We start from the raw sequence: 19,651 nt of genomic DNA, 5'->3' as shown, positions 1-19,651 counted from the left end.
AGCACGAACGAACACAGTGGGCTGATAACGAAACAACTGCAACAAGAACAGTAAAATACAGAACAGAGTTGGTCCACGCAAATCCCCTATTCTATATTCTGAAAACAGCAGAACAGAGTTACATTTTCTAATAAATATTTAGCAGAAGTAAAAAAACTAATATCCATAACATTTATACGAGTATAAACATTATGTTAGAATTTTAAATACAAATATTTATGGTAAAATGTGCCCTAACACACAATTTTTACATATATAAATATCTTGTTATTAATGGTCCTAATAGTATGACCATTGACAGTAAGTAGCATAGTTTTTGATATTGGATTGAATATAAATAATATAAATATAAAAATACTTTGTGAATTACATTACAAGATTCTTGTGTATAATGTTTTCCTGCTTAATTCACTTATTTCATTTAAATCCCCATAATGTCTTCTAGAGTTTTAACTCAAGTTAAATTGTTTGGCCAATTAATAAATTTTATAACTTAGTTTTATTTTACTTTGGGGTTACCAAAATAATGATTATATTTAATAAGATGCATCCTGTTGACTTTTAATTTAGGTATTGACATAGATTCATGAAGTAATTACTTGAGTGTAGTTAGTTCTATTGTCTGCTTGTTTCTTAGTTATCTTACAAAAGTTCTTTTCAAATTCATGCTTTTCATTTAAGTAAAGATCTGCAATACTATGCATCCGGGAGCGCGCTAGGCGAATGATTACAGCTTACATCTGTCTACCTACAGTGTTTGTTGTTTCATTAATTATTTAAAACATGTACGGAATAAAACACCAGGTATACAGAGATATCCACAGTTTACAATATATATAAAGTAAATATCGAGAATTCAAAAAATGTAATTTGTAATGTTATTTTTTTTAATGCCTAAACTTCACAACTACTGAATATTATGTGAGCTCTATTATTTTATAGTTTATTGTAAGATTCAATTTTTTTTATTTTACTTTTTTAAACTAATTTTTGTTTTTACAGATCACATCTGACTATCCAGTGTCAGATGAGGACTCAGAAATTAAGACCACAGGGAAGAAGATTCACAGTTAAAGAGAAAGTAGCTACATTGGCCCTGTATAAACAGAATGGTAAAGGGTACCCTTTGGGTACCAAATGGTTTGCTCTACCATCAAGAAAGACCTTATATACTCTTCTGTAGAAACGTCACTTCAACACTGGCTTACATTTGCATATAGTACATCATCTTTAAGAACGAGTAAAGAATATTCATCCCCAGGGCAGTTTATGTAACCTCATATTTTACGAAATGAGTATCCAAGCAGCTCTTCAATACGTTCCCCACAAAGATCTTGTTATAGGTTTCCACTGTTTGCTGACCATATCCTTGTTTTCATTACCAGAGGCATACGCAGAAAGAGGAAACAGCCCATTGCTTACACTTTTGTAGAAAGTGCAACAAAGACGATTGATTTGGCGAGGCTCCTCAGAGAAGTGGTCAAGGCATTTCAAGATGCTGGCTTGTCTGTAGTATTTTTGTGTGTGCGATCAAGGAACTGCAAATGTTGCTGCCATTAATGTCTTAAAAGCCAGCACCAGGGAAGCCTGATTTAAGAAGGGATCTGAATGCAAATACACGGGTTTTATTACTGGCGTGAAGGAAATAATTGCTAGGTTTTTCATATGGTAGGGGACTGAACTGGTTGCATCATGGCAAGACATTGTGTAGTTTTATCTATATGATGTGTAGCAAGATGATAATTTGAGGTCTTGCCCAAAACTTGTAGAAAACACGTTCTTTCCTGACAAAATCAACAAGATGAAAGTAAAGTCTGCAGTGAAAGTACTGAACCAGCATCATGGCTGGAGGAATTAATGCTTTTGCGGGTAATTTTGATTTGTTCATGTGGTTATATTTTATAAAGTAAATGCAATTAAAAATAAACTAAAAGGGACATATATTTTTATTTTTTGGACAGAAATACTGTTTGCATAGACAAGGAATAATTTGATGTTGCATCAACATCAAGGTCATTAGAGGCGAATGAGTGGGGGAAATAGCGAGATGGAGCAGCGATAGCACACATTGGGTGGGAAAACAGAAGTACCTTGGGAAAACCTACTGGTTTGCGGAAACATCGAACATGATTCCCAATTTTGAAAAATTAAGGCTACAACCAGTTACTTAGGTGAGAGGCTAGTTATTGGACCTCTTAACCATAATGCCTCTTTGTTTTAATATGACATAGATGGGGCCTACACCATGAGAAGTGCATTAGTGTCATCAAAGCTCATTATTTAGGCTCTTGCAGATGGAATAATTAAGATTAAAATCATGACCGTCTGTCAACATTTTTTCTGACTAAACCATGCGTAACAGTCTGTCATGGCTACTCACTGCAGTAAAGATTTTTCATTTCTGATGTAGTTCAGTGAACCTGCCTGAAAGCGCTTGAACAGTTCAACTCTTTTATCCTCCCATTATCAAAAAACGTGCGCACAAAATATGCAGGTATACCAAACTTCAAACAATGCAATTAATTGTTTTTATAGTTTCTAGTGGCCAAATTAAATAACATTATGACAACCAGGGACTGGGCCCCTCAAAGAGCATGATGCAGTGCACTGCTTCCCCCACCCCCTTCCTTCTCAGCAAACCCTGTGCATACGTGCACAAGAGTCAGCTTGTTTTGTAAATTTAATTAAGGGTTTTGTCTTTGTTATTTAATTTGTATGATCATGAAAAAACATCTTTGCTCATGGTAAAATTTTGAATAAGATTAAAAATAATTTTGTGGAACAGCAACGTCGTCTCTGTGCCTTCCGGTGTATATCACCCAGTCACTGACAACCACCGACTTAAGTAGAATTTGCAGTTTATTACGATAAATAAACCTTTTGTTTCATCTCAGGGCTTACCTCCGGAAGGCAGACTGCTTCACGTAACTGTTTAATCCACACGCTGGAAATTATCATTAAACACGACGAGACTGTATGGCTTGGACCTCACCTAGATTGATTCAGTGCTCTTAGGGCTGTTTACATCCATAGGATATTCTGAAATATGTAAAAGGGAAGGTGTAAGGATTTGATGAAATTATTAAAGGAGTGTTTCCAAAACCACGTTTAATTATTTTACCACGTGGGAGTGCGTGAAAGGAACCATTATCACGGGAAGCAGTAAGAGTCCGCATGTAATTAACTTAATTTAACTTACTAGGCATGGATAAGGTTGAAAGCACGCCCGGTCTGTGAAAATGAGGGGTAGATGGAATCGAGTCTTAACACCCCAAACAGAACACATCACACCCTAAGCAAGTCTCGTAAGCTTGGTTCATATGCATTTTTTATTTACATGGTCGCACCCCCTAGTAACGAACCGGCGACCCACTCCTTCGTTACCGACCCCCTCCCTTTTGCGACGATTTCAGTGTTAAAAATTTAACAAAGTACCTAGCCTAATCAATAGTACTGAATATAAACAATGATTGCTTTTACAATTTTTGAAAATAATTGGTACATAAACCTTTAAAAAAAAACCGCACGTAAATATAAGTTAAACAGTATAAATGGTCTGCAATTAATTGTTAGAATAGATATGTACATAACCAATATAGGCATCTTGCCATACTTCAACAAAGTTGAAAATTTTAAGGTTAAATATGGTATTTACAATAAAGTTCAGTACTATTAATTATTGCGTATCTACTGCCAGCATAAAAAAAATCCGTCAAAAAATTTAAATTTCGGTGAATAGTGCAGTTTAAAATGGTAAGTAAATTTTATTTTTAAAATACATAAAAATGGTTGCCGGTATGAAACATAACGTCACGAACTTAATATCTCTTTATGCAATAGCCAGAAATGGGAATGTTAAGATTGTTGGCCCTCCCCCGGAAAAATTTGGAATTTTAGATGCAAAATTGTGCTATTTAATGAGTTTCCGAACCAAAATATTAAATATACCATTCCAAGAATTTGATGATGTAGTATGTATTAAAAACTATTCTGACTGTAGATGTAGTACAATTTAAATAAAATACCATCTAGGAATTTGCAATCATTTTACAGTATATTGACAATCATAAATTTGATTTTCTAATCAATGTGATCACCAATGCAACGTTTGTAACTACTGGTTGAGAAAAATTCTACTAGGACCAAACATTTATTCTGGGAAAAGGAGGGGGGCGAAATGCTACTCTCGCCCCTGCTCAACAGCACGGGGGCGACTCGCCCCTGCTCAACAGCACGGGGGCGACTCGCCCCTGCTGCCCCCCCCCCCTCATGTTCCCACGTCCTTGGCACAGAAGGCAACACACATTACATTTCCGTTCCATTACTACTACCAAATGGCTTATATCGAGAGCTAAGATGGTTACAAACAAAAAACATATTGTTCCTGGTTACTATGTAATCACGAGGAAATGGCCACCCCCTGGCTGGAACACTGGTTCACTCTCTATCACTTACAAATCCAACTTCTCTATTTAGTATGGCAACTGCTGTTTACGCTTCGAGAGAACGAGAGGAGGGAAGACTACCATACTGGAAAACACCATAATGGAAATTGAAAAATTCCGCCTGGCCTCTTCGAAAAAGGCGTAAAAGTACTATAACGGAAAACTGCCATAAGTTAAAAGGACGAGACGGAATTCTACCATATATTCTTGTACACTCCACGGAAATAGTACAGCGGTATTGCTCTCGAAGTAGTGTATAGAATACTCAGTAGATAGCGCTGTCAACCCTATAGCTATTTCTAAGGTTAACTTTAAAGATTACAGATAGCGCTTCTGACGGTGATAGTTGCAATTACAAATAACATCCAGATCGCGGACGGGAAGAAAAGAGGCCAGGCGGAATTTTACCATTACAGTAGTGTAGGGATGGGAAATATAGTTCTTTGGAAAGAACTAGTTCGTTTGGAACTAGTCACTTCAATGACTAGTTCTTTAGGAACCGTTCTATTGAACTACATCGGTCGCGGACTGTATCGTGGTTTCCAATGTTTAAACAAAATATTCCATACATGACACCAACACAATCGTTACGGACTTTTTGTTTTATGGGCATTTCTTTTTCTATAAATAAAAGAGGCACACAGTAATCCGATGCTTGTAAACAATATCTCCCATTACAAATGAACGACAATCATATTGTTTTTCTTTCACACACTTCTTACATTTTTGAATGTGTATTAATTTATTTTCTGCAAGTAAAGTGCTTATTTTCACATGTGTACAAAACAAAATAATGGTATAGTGTTTTCTCATCTGTGACAACCTAAGCTGATTTTTTTCGTATTAGGTAAGTTTTATTATGTTTCTTTAAATTTTAGTGTAGTTTTGTAATGTGTGGTCTATGTGTAATTAAAGTTTAATTTCAGATTGTATAGGCTATCTGAAATTTAACGTAATTACACTTATTTACGTGACACGTTTTTTAATGCCAATATGTAATGTAAATGTCTAAAGAATATTAGATAAAAATTAAGAGTTCACGATCGTTAAACGATACATCATTTCGCAAGAAAGAACGAAACGAAAATAATGACCGGCAGCCTAACTACGCAAATAAATAAACTTTTGAACTAGCTAGTTCAGTGTGTATATGTACTCCCTTTCTCTTCGGTCTTCGTAGTTCAGATCAGTACTTGGAACTGAAGAAGCGATGGGGAAATATAAAATAAGGGGGGGGGGGGGGGATGAGACCAAATAAAGAACAAACGTAAGAGAGGGAAGAAAGGAAGAAAGAAAGACGTGGCATATTGGGTGTCATGGGTGGGGGGGGGGGGGGGAAAGGAATCTTTCGCGCATGCGCAGTAAGGACCAAACAGAGAAGGAGACGAGAAACACGCAAAGAACGAAAGAACGATTGTTTTTGGTAACAGCGAACGAGCGAACTAGTCACCCAGGGATCTTTCGCGCATGCGCAGTAAAGGTGGGTTTACGATTGAAAATTAAGAATTAAGACTTAGTCGTGTACTTACCATATGACTCTATGTAAACTAGTGGAATGGTTTATGATTGTCGTGTGTGAATTTTGACGGGTCGTGTGCGAACCATATGATGACTTAAGACTTAACAGAAATGGTTATATTTTATATTTTTCGTTAAGACTTAAGGGAAGCGACCAATCACAACAAACCGGAACCTTTCAACCGGAAGTTTATGTCTTATTATTGTACCGAGCGAGGCAGTATTTACTATTTAGGGTTAGAATTCGTATATTTGTCATTTGTAATCATCATCCATTTCGAAAAATAGATATCCCATTTATCAATAACCTATTTCAAACCTGCTTCTCCGTTTCGAACAATGGCCGACCATGTGTTTTGTGCTGTGATTGGTTAGAATTAACGACTTCTATGTCAATCATAAACTGGAAAATGTAGTTTTGACTTAATCGTGTGCTCGATGTTAAGTTATAATTCTTAAGGAAATCAATCGTAAACCCAGCTTTAGGACCAAACAGAGTAGGAGAAGAGAAACACGCAAAGAACGAAAGAACGATTGTTTTTGGTAACAGCGAACTAGTCACCTAGTTCGCTCGTCAGAACAGTTCAAAATGAACTGGTAGTTCGCGAACTACCCATCCCTACAGTAGTGTATGGTAGTCTTCCGTCAGCCCAATGGCGGCGTACACAGAATGGGTCTGCATTTGACGGACTTCAGCTGCAGGTTAATTACAAAAAAAAGAAAAGAAAAAAGTAACACCTACATGTGTGTGGCGCTGAGGACTGTGTGAAAACTTCTTTAAATCAAGATTTTAGTAAATTAACATGAACAATGACGAATGTTCAAAATAAAAACACCAGCGTTTTCCTCTACAACGTGACCATGCGATGGCTGAAATATTTCAAACTAGAACACTTGATCAAATTGCAAAATTTAAAACTCGTCTGAGGTTCTTACTTAACATTAACTAAATAAACAATAAATAACTTTCTCCTGGAGTCTGAACACTACTTAATTTTTTTTACACCAGAAAATACTAACAAAATTCATCACCAAAAAAAAAAAGGTTTCCTTAAAATCTCAATTTATTGGTCCGAACCTTCCTATCTTACCAAACAACGCACCTCAAGATTATCTTGTAGACCTATATAACACCTATACGCCCAATTACAGAGCGAGGGATTCTTGGTTCTAGTCCTTTGTAAGACACGAACCCTATGTATGTGTCATTTTAAACTAGGGGTTCAGTTAATCACTACAAAAAATTTGAAAATAATATTTATAAATATGCATTACCTTGTATCCAGAGATGGATTTCAAAATTCACTTTAATTTCAGATCAATTAAACAGTACTACTTAGATACACTAGAAGCTAAAAACCACACAATTAGAGTTGTGGTATCACAAAAAAAGTCATTCTTTTTCTTAATCGATTACAGTAGGTACGTTTTGAATGTATTTTCGCACGTCTGCGCATCTCTACTTCAGATTATATTTTTAAATTAAATTTTTCATAATTCCCAATATATCGAACATAAAAAAACACAATTTCTGTAAATATCCACTACGTCTTTAAATGTTTGTATGAATTAAGATTATTTTTGTGTATGTGCAGATTTGAACATAAAGATTGTAAACTATTAGTCCTAATCAGGGGCGTAGCCAGGGTGGGGGAGGGGGGGGGTTAGGGGTTCTAACCCCCCCCCCCCCTTAGCCGCAATTTTTTTTCTTATCTGAAAGCAGGTTAGCTAAAAGCCTGGGTGTCTTACTGCTATCACCGGCCACTGCACTGGAGGAGAAGAGTAAGCGAGCCCTACCGATTCTCCTTTCCTTCCCCTACCCCTGTCACGAGCAGAAGCTGTAAGGTTGTGACGCCGTGACGGGTCCCAAGTTTTCAAATATCTTACACCTATTGTATTTAACCAGCGCGGTAATTATAAGCAGGTGGTGATTGGTTAACTCTTCAAGCTAAAGCTAACTGTTTTCAGGAATAGGCCAGTTCTGCCGAAACCCAACCATTTTTATTCCTTTTTTTTTTTGTATTGTCGAGCTTCGAGAATGATTTATGATTTTGAGTGGACGTGGACAAGGCACTTTGATTGATTAAAATATCTTTAGTTAATTTCTTACTTCATCAGTCAAACAATTTTTTTTATTAAAAAATTAATAATATTTTTACCATTACAATATTTAAAGTTAAGTACCGAAAACTGCTCAAATAGCACTATTTTACACCTTAAAATCCAAATTTTTCCGGGGGAGGACCCCCGGACCACCCGCTTTAATTGGGGGGGGGGGGGGGAAATCATGCTTCTTAACTCCCCCCCCCCCCCATACACAAATCCTGGCTACGCTACTGGTCCTAATTACCAAATTTGTAAAGTGCCCTAATTAAAAATCTGCAGGAACTTTAAATTTTCCAGTGTAGGACGAATGTTACTCTTCGTCGTTACCCTTTTCAGGATGTGTGTACAGGCCCCGGTGTCTCAGGTCCCCCAATCGAAATCAGGATGAATGCACGTGTTAAACAAAATGTGTGTCCCATGAAGAATTACATTTTTTTAGAGCAACAGTTAGGTATAGTTACCTATTTGCTAATGTAATGCTATTTAATGTATTTTGACAGCAAAAATTCAAAAATACTGGCTAAACGATGAATCAATGCAATTCTGTTTCAATCAAAACCTCAATAAGCTATGCTGTTACTTTTCTGTAAAATCATTAAAACTAGAAATGGATTTATTATTATTTTTAATGGGGAGATTTAATACAGCTTTATAAACTTAGTTATAAGGATATAAAAACTATTATTAGTTATAAAACTATCAGTTATTTCAATACAAAATTAAGATTTAAAGATCTAAAATATAGCTTATGCTGGATGCATCAATAAAACTAAATTTATAAAACATAAATGCTTTCTTTAGTTCAGCTGCTTTTCGTAAGTACGCTATATGTACTACACCGCATGGGCGTAGATCCCGGGGGGGCCAGGGGGGCCCGGGCCCCCCCTGGAATTAATGGGCCCCTCCTTGGGGGGGCCCACTTCGTGATTTTAAAGTTAATGGTGTACACAACATATATATATATATATATATATATCAGATTATTATTTATAACGACGACAGACACTTTGGCATGCTTTACATTCCTACCTTCGAGTTCCGTAGTTATTTTCCCTTACCCCTTCTGCGAAAGCCATGGTATGGAGTTTTCCAGTGAGAATTTTGAAACCCTTAATTCCTAGAAACCGTTCATTCCAAAGGACGAAGCTAGGGTAGGGTTCCGTTAGCATTTCCTCCCCATTGTTACCCACACTACCTTGTCCTCTGAAACTACAGTATTATAGGTTTCAGGTAGTCAGTTTTTAAAGTGGTTTTGCTCTCGTGTGCGCTAGTCTTCTGCTTTCTTGGCAAACATCAACATGGATAAGTTCGTGACGCGGAAGAAACGGAAAACAGAATCTGATTCTCACCTGGTAAGCTTGATTGTTTTATAAGTAGTGACTATTAGTTAGGTAATATATTTTATTTAAGTGATTATGTAACGTTATTTTTTCCAGTAAATAAACAACTTAATACTTTAACAGTAATTATAGCAGAATTTAGTTTATTTACGAACGTAAACTTATATACAATTTTCTGGAATTTTTTAGCTCATCTCCATTCTGTAAGGCTAGCTGCTCTGTACATTGCATGTGAATATACAGGGAAAAAAAATTTTCCTCGTCAATATGGAATTTAAAATCACTCCCCTTTTATTATCAAATGATAATTTTCACAATTCATGGCCGATAATCACTTTATAACATTTGTTATTTGATAACTGCAACACTGCACAAGAAAACAGAATTAAGAAAGAGAAAGAAGTATTTAAACGTTACACATTCGTATTTAAGTTAATAAGGAAGCAAACGCGTCTCTTTAATACCTAATCAAGCGGCATATTTTAATTAAATAATTCACTGCCAAAATACTGATTATACTAAATATAAGCCGAGAAATGTATGTGGTTCAATTAGCTGTAGGATAGATTTCATAGTTCTATCTCCGAGATGTTTCATTTGTGTCATTAAGTTATTTTTTTCTTTTTTACCTGGTTGATGCCTTTACTAAATAAAATAGTTTTTAAGGGTTTTAATATGATTCGATCGTTCATTTGATGTTAATCTGTTTATTAGCTTTGGCGCTTTGGGTTTTTAGGGCGCATCAAAAACTGTGAACAAAAAATTTCACGAACAGCATTTGAATCGCAGTAATTATGTGATGTGACATAAAAAAAAAAAACCCGACACAGTGCGAGTCTTAACTCGCGCACGAAGGGTTCCGTACCATTATCTATAAAAACGGCAAAAAAATCATGTTGTATGGGAGCCCCATTTAAATATTTATTTGATTCTGTTTTAGTATTTCTTGATATAGCGGCAACAGAAATATACATCATTTGTGAAATTTTATTCGGTTTTCACGTTTATTGTATGGGAGCCCCCCTTAAATATTTGTTTTATTTTAATTTAATCATTTATTTTTAAAGTGAATATATAACTAAATATTCTGTGAATATTTCAAGCGTCTACATGTTGCCGTTTTCAATATCGAGCAAAAACGAACAAAAAAATCACGTTGGTTGTATGGGAGCACCCTTAAATATTTATTTTACTATGCTTTTAGTATTTGTTGTGTCTAACTATCACGGTTCATGAGATACAGCCTGGTGGCAGACGGACGGACAGACAGACAGACGGACGGACAGCGGAAACCCCACTCTTTACATCTCAAACTTCGTCATATTGAGATGATTTTAATAAGATATGTTACCCTAACATTAAATTTTTACTGATTTTCTTAGCAACTTAATCGGTCTCTACGGTGAAGCTGACATTTTGATTCAAGATCTGAAATTAGAATAAACACTTTTGTTAAATGGTAATGTATGGGTGGGGTGTTATCTATTTGCATTATATTCACGTATATTATTTTTATAGATTTTTTTATGGATATTTTATGTATTTAGGTTAGGAAATTATTCAAACATGTTTGAGAGATCACTTCTTAAAGTCATTAATTAATAATTACTAAAACATATGTTCCTCCGCTTTATTGTTAATATCACTTACGTAAAAATAAAGTGTATAACATACGAGCTTATCATCTAGAAGACTTGTTTCGGTTGACCTCTAGCGCAAAATTCTTAAACCACAGAATTCACGGGCCCCCCCTGGAAATCCTACAGATTTGCGCCCATGATCTACACGTGTCAACATACGTACAATGCAACATTAATTTGAAATTAAATGTAGACCTAGGTAGTAACCAAATCTAGTAAGTTACTAAGGCAACTGTTCGTGAGAATGCGTACCTACGGTTACATGTAATTATAGCTGCAGTTTTTTTTTTTTGCTTTTGTATTACACGTTCGACATTAAAATAGAGCATAATTTAAACCAAGGATTTGGTTTCCTTGGATCAAACATACACCAGCAAGAGGGCCTATTCGTAAATTTTTTTAGCTAAATAACATTCCGTGGTAAAAATCAATATATTCAGTTAGGTTAATTATTTACATAAAGCTCACAATATTAAATAATATAAACTTAAATTGAGAGGTTTATAATCATACTAGGTAAAGTGAATAGTTAACAATGTATTTGATAAGTTTCGACAGACGGTAAAATTGGGTAAAAAAGGAAATTGTGTTGTATTTTTGACATTGTCACGTACAGGATAAATCCCATCTTAAACAATGACTTGTGACTGAAACTACTAATACAATTTAATTTTATAGATTTTTAAGGTGTTTATATTAGTCGAAATTAACGAAATACCTGGAGATCTGGATGAGTGTTATCCTTGTGACTTGCAGCACGTATAACTCCCGCCTTCCAACACCACTGTTCGACTTTCACTGTTTTTAGGTTTGCACAACCACTCACTGACAGAAAACGTTTTCCCACTAGCTCGTCTCGGACTTTGCAGGCCATTACAAGTAAAATGTACACATTTTCAAGTCAAAAATAGTACATACGTTAAATTTTCGAAGAGCGGCTTCACGCACAACATTCACCCCATTTCCCCGCGCATTGATACCTAGCAAGAGACCACCAGAGTTCAGGCACGAGGATAGCTGTAGAAAATAGGACTGTGTCACGTGACGAAAACATTCTGACGTAGCAACCGAGTCGCAACATGGCTGTTCAGTAGTTCGTTGTGTGCGTTTGCAGTGGTGATGTGGAGTTCGGTCGGTCATAGCGAGGATCTAGAGACTTTTTAATTTATTATGATATCGTCTATTGTGTCACGCCTAGTAATGTAAGTATCTTTTTTGACACTCAAAATAACTTATTTATTTTAGTTTTGTGGTTTTCTTTCTCAGCAATACTTCATGTATTGACCAGTCTGTGACATAACAATGAAATTAATAAATGCTTAAAACTTGGTTTACCACTGAATTTCATTAACGTTACGATTTTTAAAGTTTTTTTTTAAGCTCGGTATCACAATTATGTTTTTGTGTATAAGTATAATATGCTTCAAACGTGAAAAATGTCACAGCTGATTCCTATTGATTTTCAAGGCAACTTTGAAATAACGGTTTTCTAATGAAGTAACTGTCGAAATTATACAATAGATATTCCTAGCACTTAATTTAATTCCTAAAATTAAAATTAGACCAAACTGGCGTGCAGTTAGTGCTAGATTGTGTTATTGATTTTTTTAAACATTTTGAACGTATTTTTTTTATTTTATAAAAACAAGTAAGTTACAAAATTAAACGTGTTGCATAGTTTTATAAAATGTACATATTGCAGCAACTTCTTATATCGTTATTTTGACTAGGAATAATGTAGTTAAAGGTTCTTTTGAAAAAAAATAAGTGAATTAACTAACAAAGCTTTTTTTTGTTTTTTAAATTTACAAAGATAAGAATTATATTGACACAACAAGGTACCTTTATTGGATTCACAAAACGGTGTGATATTCCATAGCTTCTCACTAATCACTTTATTTTTGCTAGTAATAGCAGTACATACTAGTATGTGGTGGAATTGCATAACATCAATTTCTTTTTTAATGGTCAGCAGCTTTAAGCCAACGACAGGAAATACTCTTCCTTATCGGTTCTCAAATTGACTTCTTATTCACTAAATCTATTAACCATACAAATATATAATATTAACCAAAACTCATTTCTTATCAAAGCCCAGATCATTTCCTAAAAAAAAAAGTTAAAAGTTCTGTATCACTTTTCAAAGACTATTCCTTGATAGTGATTGCATGCTCTTGTGTACACTGGTCCTGTGGTTCATGATGCTTGCTGTTTTTATTTAGTGCGTCAGAAGATCCTGGACTTTACTGTAAGTCGTGATACAAGAATGAATTACTGTGGCAAGTTAAATAGGAATGAAAAAGTTCCACGAGACCTGACATCAATTGTCTGTATTATGATACACAATTTTTTGTTTGGGCAGGATTTTTCCACGTACTTAATCAAAACAGCAAACATCATATACAATGGATCAACATATACAAAATTGTGCCAGCAGGATCAAGGGATAAAATTGTATACATTATACAAAACAAATACATACCTGAAAAAACCCATGTTAAATGCTTATGGCACTCACTACTACACTTGATGGCAGCTATACTATTGTCAATGGCATCAACAAAATAAAGGTGCTTACATCATTACTACCACCCATAAAATATGAACTTATTAATTTGTAAATGTATGAGTTTTAAGCAAAAAACATTAAAAATTAAAAAATTTTTTTTTGACGGATATAAGATTTTGGGTATTGTAGATTATATCCTACTAGAATCCTAACTATTTTAGTATACAGTATGATACCGAACATATCTATATATTATTTAAGGTATTGTATAGGGAACTAGAACCCTAGCCATTTTAGCATATTTTGGGACAATAATTTTTTGGAATCTCTAGTAAACTATACTTAATCACAAGACCTTTATAGTTGGAGGTAATTCTCCAAAAATGCTTCTTTTCTATGGAAATCAAATCAAAAATATTATTATTGAATGTCTGAAATGTACCTTGTTTGTTTTGGTAAATAATATTTTTAATTTCGTATTAAAACTTAAGTAGTATGTAGGGCAATAAAGTAAAAAAAAATTGTGCAATTTAAAGCATTAAAAACTAGAAAAATATTGAAATGTTTTAAATTACATGTAGGCGAATGAGTAATTAACAATAATTATAATAATTCCCCATCTATAATTACTCTTTTTTAACTAGGTAGTCGACCTATAAAAAACAATTTCCTAAACTTAAAGGTCCTTCGTGCCTTCATAGTTTTCTAGAACCCAAAATAAATTAAGAACACCATTTTGTAAGAATTCATATGAACTCATTATTTAACCTAGTGTACATAAACCTAATCCAAATTATTATATCATAAATACATACAAAACACATTAAAAACTCACCTTCTATATATTACCCATATGTTCCTGGTGTGTTCTTTCACATTTGACTAAGAAACGAAAGAGTTGCACCATTAATTAAATAAAAAAATTACAGTAATTACTTGAATCTGTGGTAATTCACAAGTAATATTTTGTATAATAATTCAATCTCGTTACATTTGCAACACAGGAAATGAAATACCAACTAAGAACTGTATTCAACAAAACATCACAACACAAGAATAGAGGGAGAAAGTGCGTAAAATATGGGGTAGGGTGGATAAAGGGGGGGGCGGAAGCATATCTGAAAGAGAAGTGTAGATGGGTACAGATTAGGGGACTTTATGATAAGTTGGCCATCATGAGAGACTTACTAGAGCAGATGGTGGAGCATTTTGTGCCTGAAAGAGGGTGATCCTACCTACTATGGGAGGGAGATAGGGGCCTTAAAGAGAAAGTGTAGGTGGCTACATACAAGGGCCAGGAGGAAAGGAGGGCAAGGAATAAAGGCAGAGATGAAGGCGTGGGGAAAGGAGCTGGAGGAAAACAAGGGAGGCAAGTAATGCGTACATGGAAAGGAAATGGACCTTTACAGTTATGTGCAATGGGTGAAGGGAGAGTAAGGAATAGCGGTGCTCAGGGGAAGAGAGGGGCAGGAATGTACGGTGGACAGGGAGAAGGAAAATTTTCTACAGGAGCAGTACCTATCTGTGTTTGTAAGGGGAGAGGTATGGGAGTATTGTAAAATAGAAAACATGGTAGAACAAGGAGGTTTAGAGATAAGGATGGTAGAGGTACGGAAGGAGTTTGAAGGGGTGGAAGGCACCTGGGTCAGACGGGATAAGGAACAAGGAACACAGTCACCTCAAGTTGGGGGTGAGGAGGTATGTAGATATCTAACATTGCTGTTCAAACAAACCCTTGAGGAGAGGAAGTTGCCAAATCAATAGAAAGAAGGGGTAGTGGTACCAATTTACAAGAGAGGTAGGGATAAGACCAACCCGGCGAACTACAGACCAGTCAGCCTGACGTCCTGTGTAGGGAGAGTAATGGAGAGGCTGGTGAGCAGTTATATGGTGGGAGTAATGAATGACCTAGGTTGGGGGGGACAATAGACAGCATGGATTCAGGAGAGGGTTTTAATGTGAAACACACATGACGGGGTTACTGGAGGATGTGGTGGATGGGGGAAGCAGATTGATGCAATCTTCATGGACTTTGAAAAGGAATTTGATAGACTACCTCACAAGATAGTAGAGTAGAAATAGAGAAAAAAACACCTGAACGTGAAACTAATTACCACAAAGACTTTTTTAATATTTTCTGAATATAAACAGACCAAATAACAACATGTTAATATACATTCATATGTGACTGCAAAAAAAATTATTCAAGAATTACTTCATAGTAACAAAGTAGGTGCTGTTTCAATGATATGTCATGTCTAAGTGTTCTTAAGCTATTTAAATAAAATTTTCCACTAAAATTTTAGTAATTACTTTTGTATAAAATACACCAAAGAACAAAATATTAAAAATGTAAATTAATATCTGGTTAAAACAAATTAAGCACATATTACTTCTTTATAACAAACTAGTCAATGTTTCAATAACATAGATACTAAATCCAAGTGTTCTTCGGTTTAAGGAAACAAAATATTTAAAAAATATTAACCTTTCATCTTAACATATATTACTAAATATCCAGTTCGTGATATTCACTTTCATCATCTTTTCCTGCTGTGTTTCTGCAATCTTTCCCGCAACATTTTTTGCATAGTGATGTACATGAGAGTCCATATTTGCGGCACGTACATCTCATATTATAACATGGTTCATCAATTGTAACTTGACAGGAACAATGTATCATATATAACAGACTATCTGGCACAGGACTAATACATGTCATAATTGGCTTCAATTCTTCATTTACCTTCTGCCATCCCCATAAAGAAGGATCTGCTGCTGTCGCGTCTAGCGTTTTCCAAACAATGCATTGCAAATGCAGATGGTATTTTGCTGCATTTTCGGTTGGAGGTAAACGGGAAATATCGAATTCCTTCTTTGAAGAAGCTATTTTCTTTATGTAATGGTCATAACGAAGCGTATTCAAGGTGCACAAGTTAAAATTTCCACCGTACAGTGATACAATAATTTTGCAACCAATGTCTACCAATTCATCCCTACTCACATTTTTTTGAGAGCCAAATACAGAACCCCAATTGCATAATGTATCCAACTTGCAAATATGTTGAAACACAAAAGTTTTACTTTTACCAAAGAGTGCACTAGTAGTGTCGCACCCTGTTAATGCATGAGCAAAAAGTATAATCTTGCAACCTTCTTTGCCAATTGATTTCTGCATGCCTTGAATATTACGTACATGATCACTGTGTGTGGCAGACTGCATTGAAATGTTTTTACTGGAATGGTATAGTAGCAAGACTAAGATATCGGTATCATCTGCTACTACAGTGGTGTGCCGTTCTTCAGCAATATTTAAAGCTGTTTTGACAATTAACGTATCTGCATCTGCATAATTTACAGAATGTCCTTTATCTTGAAAATACTGTCCAAGCAAATTGATAAATCGTTGTTTATTTTCCTTGTTGAAAAGAAAGGTTTCTTTTTTGATAATTACAGGTGAATTTTCATCAAATATAACGGCAACAGCTGACTGCTTCACTCGTGATTTGTGCTCCATATCTTTAGTACTTGGTGTAAGATAACCATCAAAAACTATAGTTGCTTTTCCATACTGCGTGGCAACGTATGATTCATACTGTCTTATCACATCACCAAAAGTGCCACTTTTAGACCATGGTAATTTGTGAAGCAACGCCCCACCATCAAGGACAAAGTATGTACGTTCATTTGAGAATGTTTCGATTGATGTATAGCAATACTATCAAGTGCTCTTGCTAATGATGATTTGTCAGTTTTTCTCATTAACTGTGTACTTGGATCAAATAATGATGGTGGTACAGTAGACAGCTCATAACTGAAGTATTCCCTTGCATCGTTTGAGGTATTATCCAAGGAGAGGCAAATGAGCATCCTTTGAGTCAGAAGATGACTATCAATATGCTGGGTTTTGCCAGCAATGATAATACCCTTCTTCAATACTTTCATAGTCACGGCTTGTTCGGATTTTAACATGGTCACATTTTTGAAACACTTTCCAGTAAGTTTGTCTTGAATGTTTCTTCCAATAATATCAGCATTTTCTGCAGTCACTTTGTACTCACTATCTGTAATACCACTGACAATATTCCGTAAATCAGAAGAATAACAATTATTAAATGGATTGTGTAATTTCAAAAATTCCATGATTGCCTTCATATCTTGAAAATCCCTCGCCATCCTGGCATCAGATATTTCTGTATGTTGCTACTGCTAATACGAAAAATGCCTGTAAGCAAACTCATAGCATATGCTATTCATAACCCATGTTGCACGTTGACTTTCTGCCATACCTCCACCGTGAGTTATGCCTGAACGACTTTAACTACAGCGCATTAGTGTTTGGTCAATACACATATCGGTCCAGACACCAACCCATTTCCTTTCGTGACTCCTTACAGTAAAGTGACCATCATTCAGCATTTTGAATACTTCTTGATTTGTTTCTTTCAGTTTTCTCATTTGTTGTAGGTATATGCGTGCACATTTCGCATAGTTATTATGGCCAAAACTAGCAAAAAAGGGAACCATATGTTCTACTGCCTGTAGGTGCATTTCAAAATTCCCTGTTCGCTCTGCCCAAATAAATGTCTTTACTATGCCTAGCATGTTCAAATACAATATCCAAAGTCTTGAAGTGCGACTCTGCGATTTCAGATGTTTCCTTTTTTCTATAAGCGAAGACAATTTCAAGAGAACAGTTGATGAAGTTACTTCCTTCAAATCAATTTCGCCTCTGATCAGTTTATCATGAAGTTCCATCAAATAGTTTAAGTGTAGGTCTCCATCCATTGGTACTTCCATAGGTTCACACGTATTGCTACTTGATGAGCGATCGTTTGCATTTGTGTCAGCATTGTCTTCAATTTGTGAACTGCAATTCAATATATCTGTAATTATTAGAGCTGTCAATGCTGAAGAAATGAGGAAATGCCCTCTAAGTGCACGCGAGTAAGCCTTCCCAGTTAACATATGTGGCACTGTATTTGTAGCATATACAGTCTGCAAGACTTCTTCAATGCCTGATCCACCCATCAAATCACCAATAGTTCCTAGAAAAGACATTAGTGTGTGAAATCCACCAAGTCGAACCACCATGTTATCAAATTCACCTTCATTATTGGAACAAATTACTTCCATTGCCTTTATCCACAAACATTGATCAAATGTTACGATGGGAGTAGCTACATTCAGCCTTCTTGCTTCCTCACATACAAACTTCAATATTGTATACACACAACTGTGAGATGTTGGATTTAAGTCAATCATTGGTAGGAAAGAAGTAACTGTTTTACCAGAAAACTCACCCACAACAACAGTTTGCATAAACCCTAGCCATCCTGGACGAGGTTGTCCAAATAATTTACTACAGCTCCACAAAACATCAAGCATATTATTTTGAATAGGTTCATAAACCAAACTTTCAAATTTGAGTTTATTCGTGGTTGTAGAATTCGGGGACTAAATGAAGTGCAGTGGTATCTTCGCTTTTCTTGAAATTTCATTTGCAAGTTGGCGATTTTTCAGTCGTTTAATTTGTTCTGTTAGCAAATATACCATATTCTCCAGATGTGCACATTATAATACCAATTCCATGAAAAGTGTTATGACCATCCAAGGTGACTATGTTGTGGTCAACATTATCAGCAACCCATTGGGGAAAGCAGCCTAATGTTATCACATCTACATTCCTTTCCTTCATAACTGAAGACTGTAAGAATCTTTGTACCTCATCATACGATACACTAAATCCTAGCCTATACAGTTCATCAATAAGTAAACGAGATCCAAAATCTCTGTGAATCTGTACACGGGCATAGGATTGAAGAGTTTATGTACTTCATCTTCTCGCTGTATGCTAGCATTTGTAATGCCCGCTAGACCTTTAGCAGTAAATTTCACACATGCAGCACCATCACCAAGAATGTCGGAGCACAAGAAACAGTTTTCGTCATTCATTTTGGAGATATTATATCTTAGAATTTTTCAGATGCAGATGCCATCCACCTGAAAACAAAGAACGAAATAAAAAAAATCTGCATGCTCTTTACACAAGTTATGATGAATACAGACCTAGACAATAATGCAAATAACTTT

General features: G+C 35.4%; 2 protein-coding genes across 2 annotated transcripts in view; one reads left to right on the top strand and one right to left on the bottom strand.

Moving 5' to 3' along the window:
* The window catches only part of LOC134533177 (lysine-specific demethylase 3A), a 411,862-nt gene extending 399,880 nt beyond the window's left edge, over positions 1-11,982 (bottom strand). Inside the window, exon 1 of the mRNA XM_063370546.1 lies at positions 11,768-11,982. Coding sequence (XP_063226616.1) covers positions 11,768-11,923 — 156 coding nt within the window. The 5' untranslated portion in view covers positions 11,924-11,982. The remainder of the gene's footprint in view (positions 1-11,767) is intronic.
* Positions 11,983-12,152: 170 nt separating this feature from the next.
* LOC134533162 (caldesmon-like) overlaps positions 12,153-19,651 on the top strand; it is a 36,981-nt gene continuing 29,482 nt past the window's right edge. The window contains exon 1 of the mRNA XM_063370527.1: positions 12,153-12,251. The gene's annotated coding sequence lies outside the window, so the exon portion shown is untranslated. The remainder of the gene's footprint in view (positions 12,252-19,651) is intronic.

Source organism: Bacillus rossius, chromosome 1 (assembly GCF_032445375.1).
Source record: "Bacillus rossius redtenbacheri isolate Brsri chromosome 1, Brsri_v3, whole genome shotgun sequence".
NCBI lineage: Eukaryota > Metazoa > Arthropoda > Insecta > Phasmatodea > Bacillidae > Bacillus > Bacillus rossius.
This window is presented reverse-complemented; position numbering and strand designations above follow the sequence as displayed.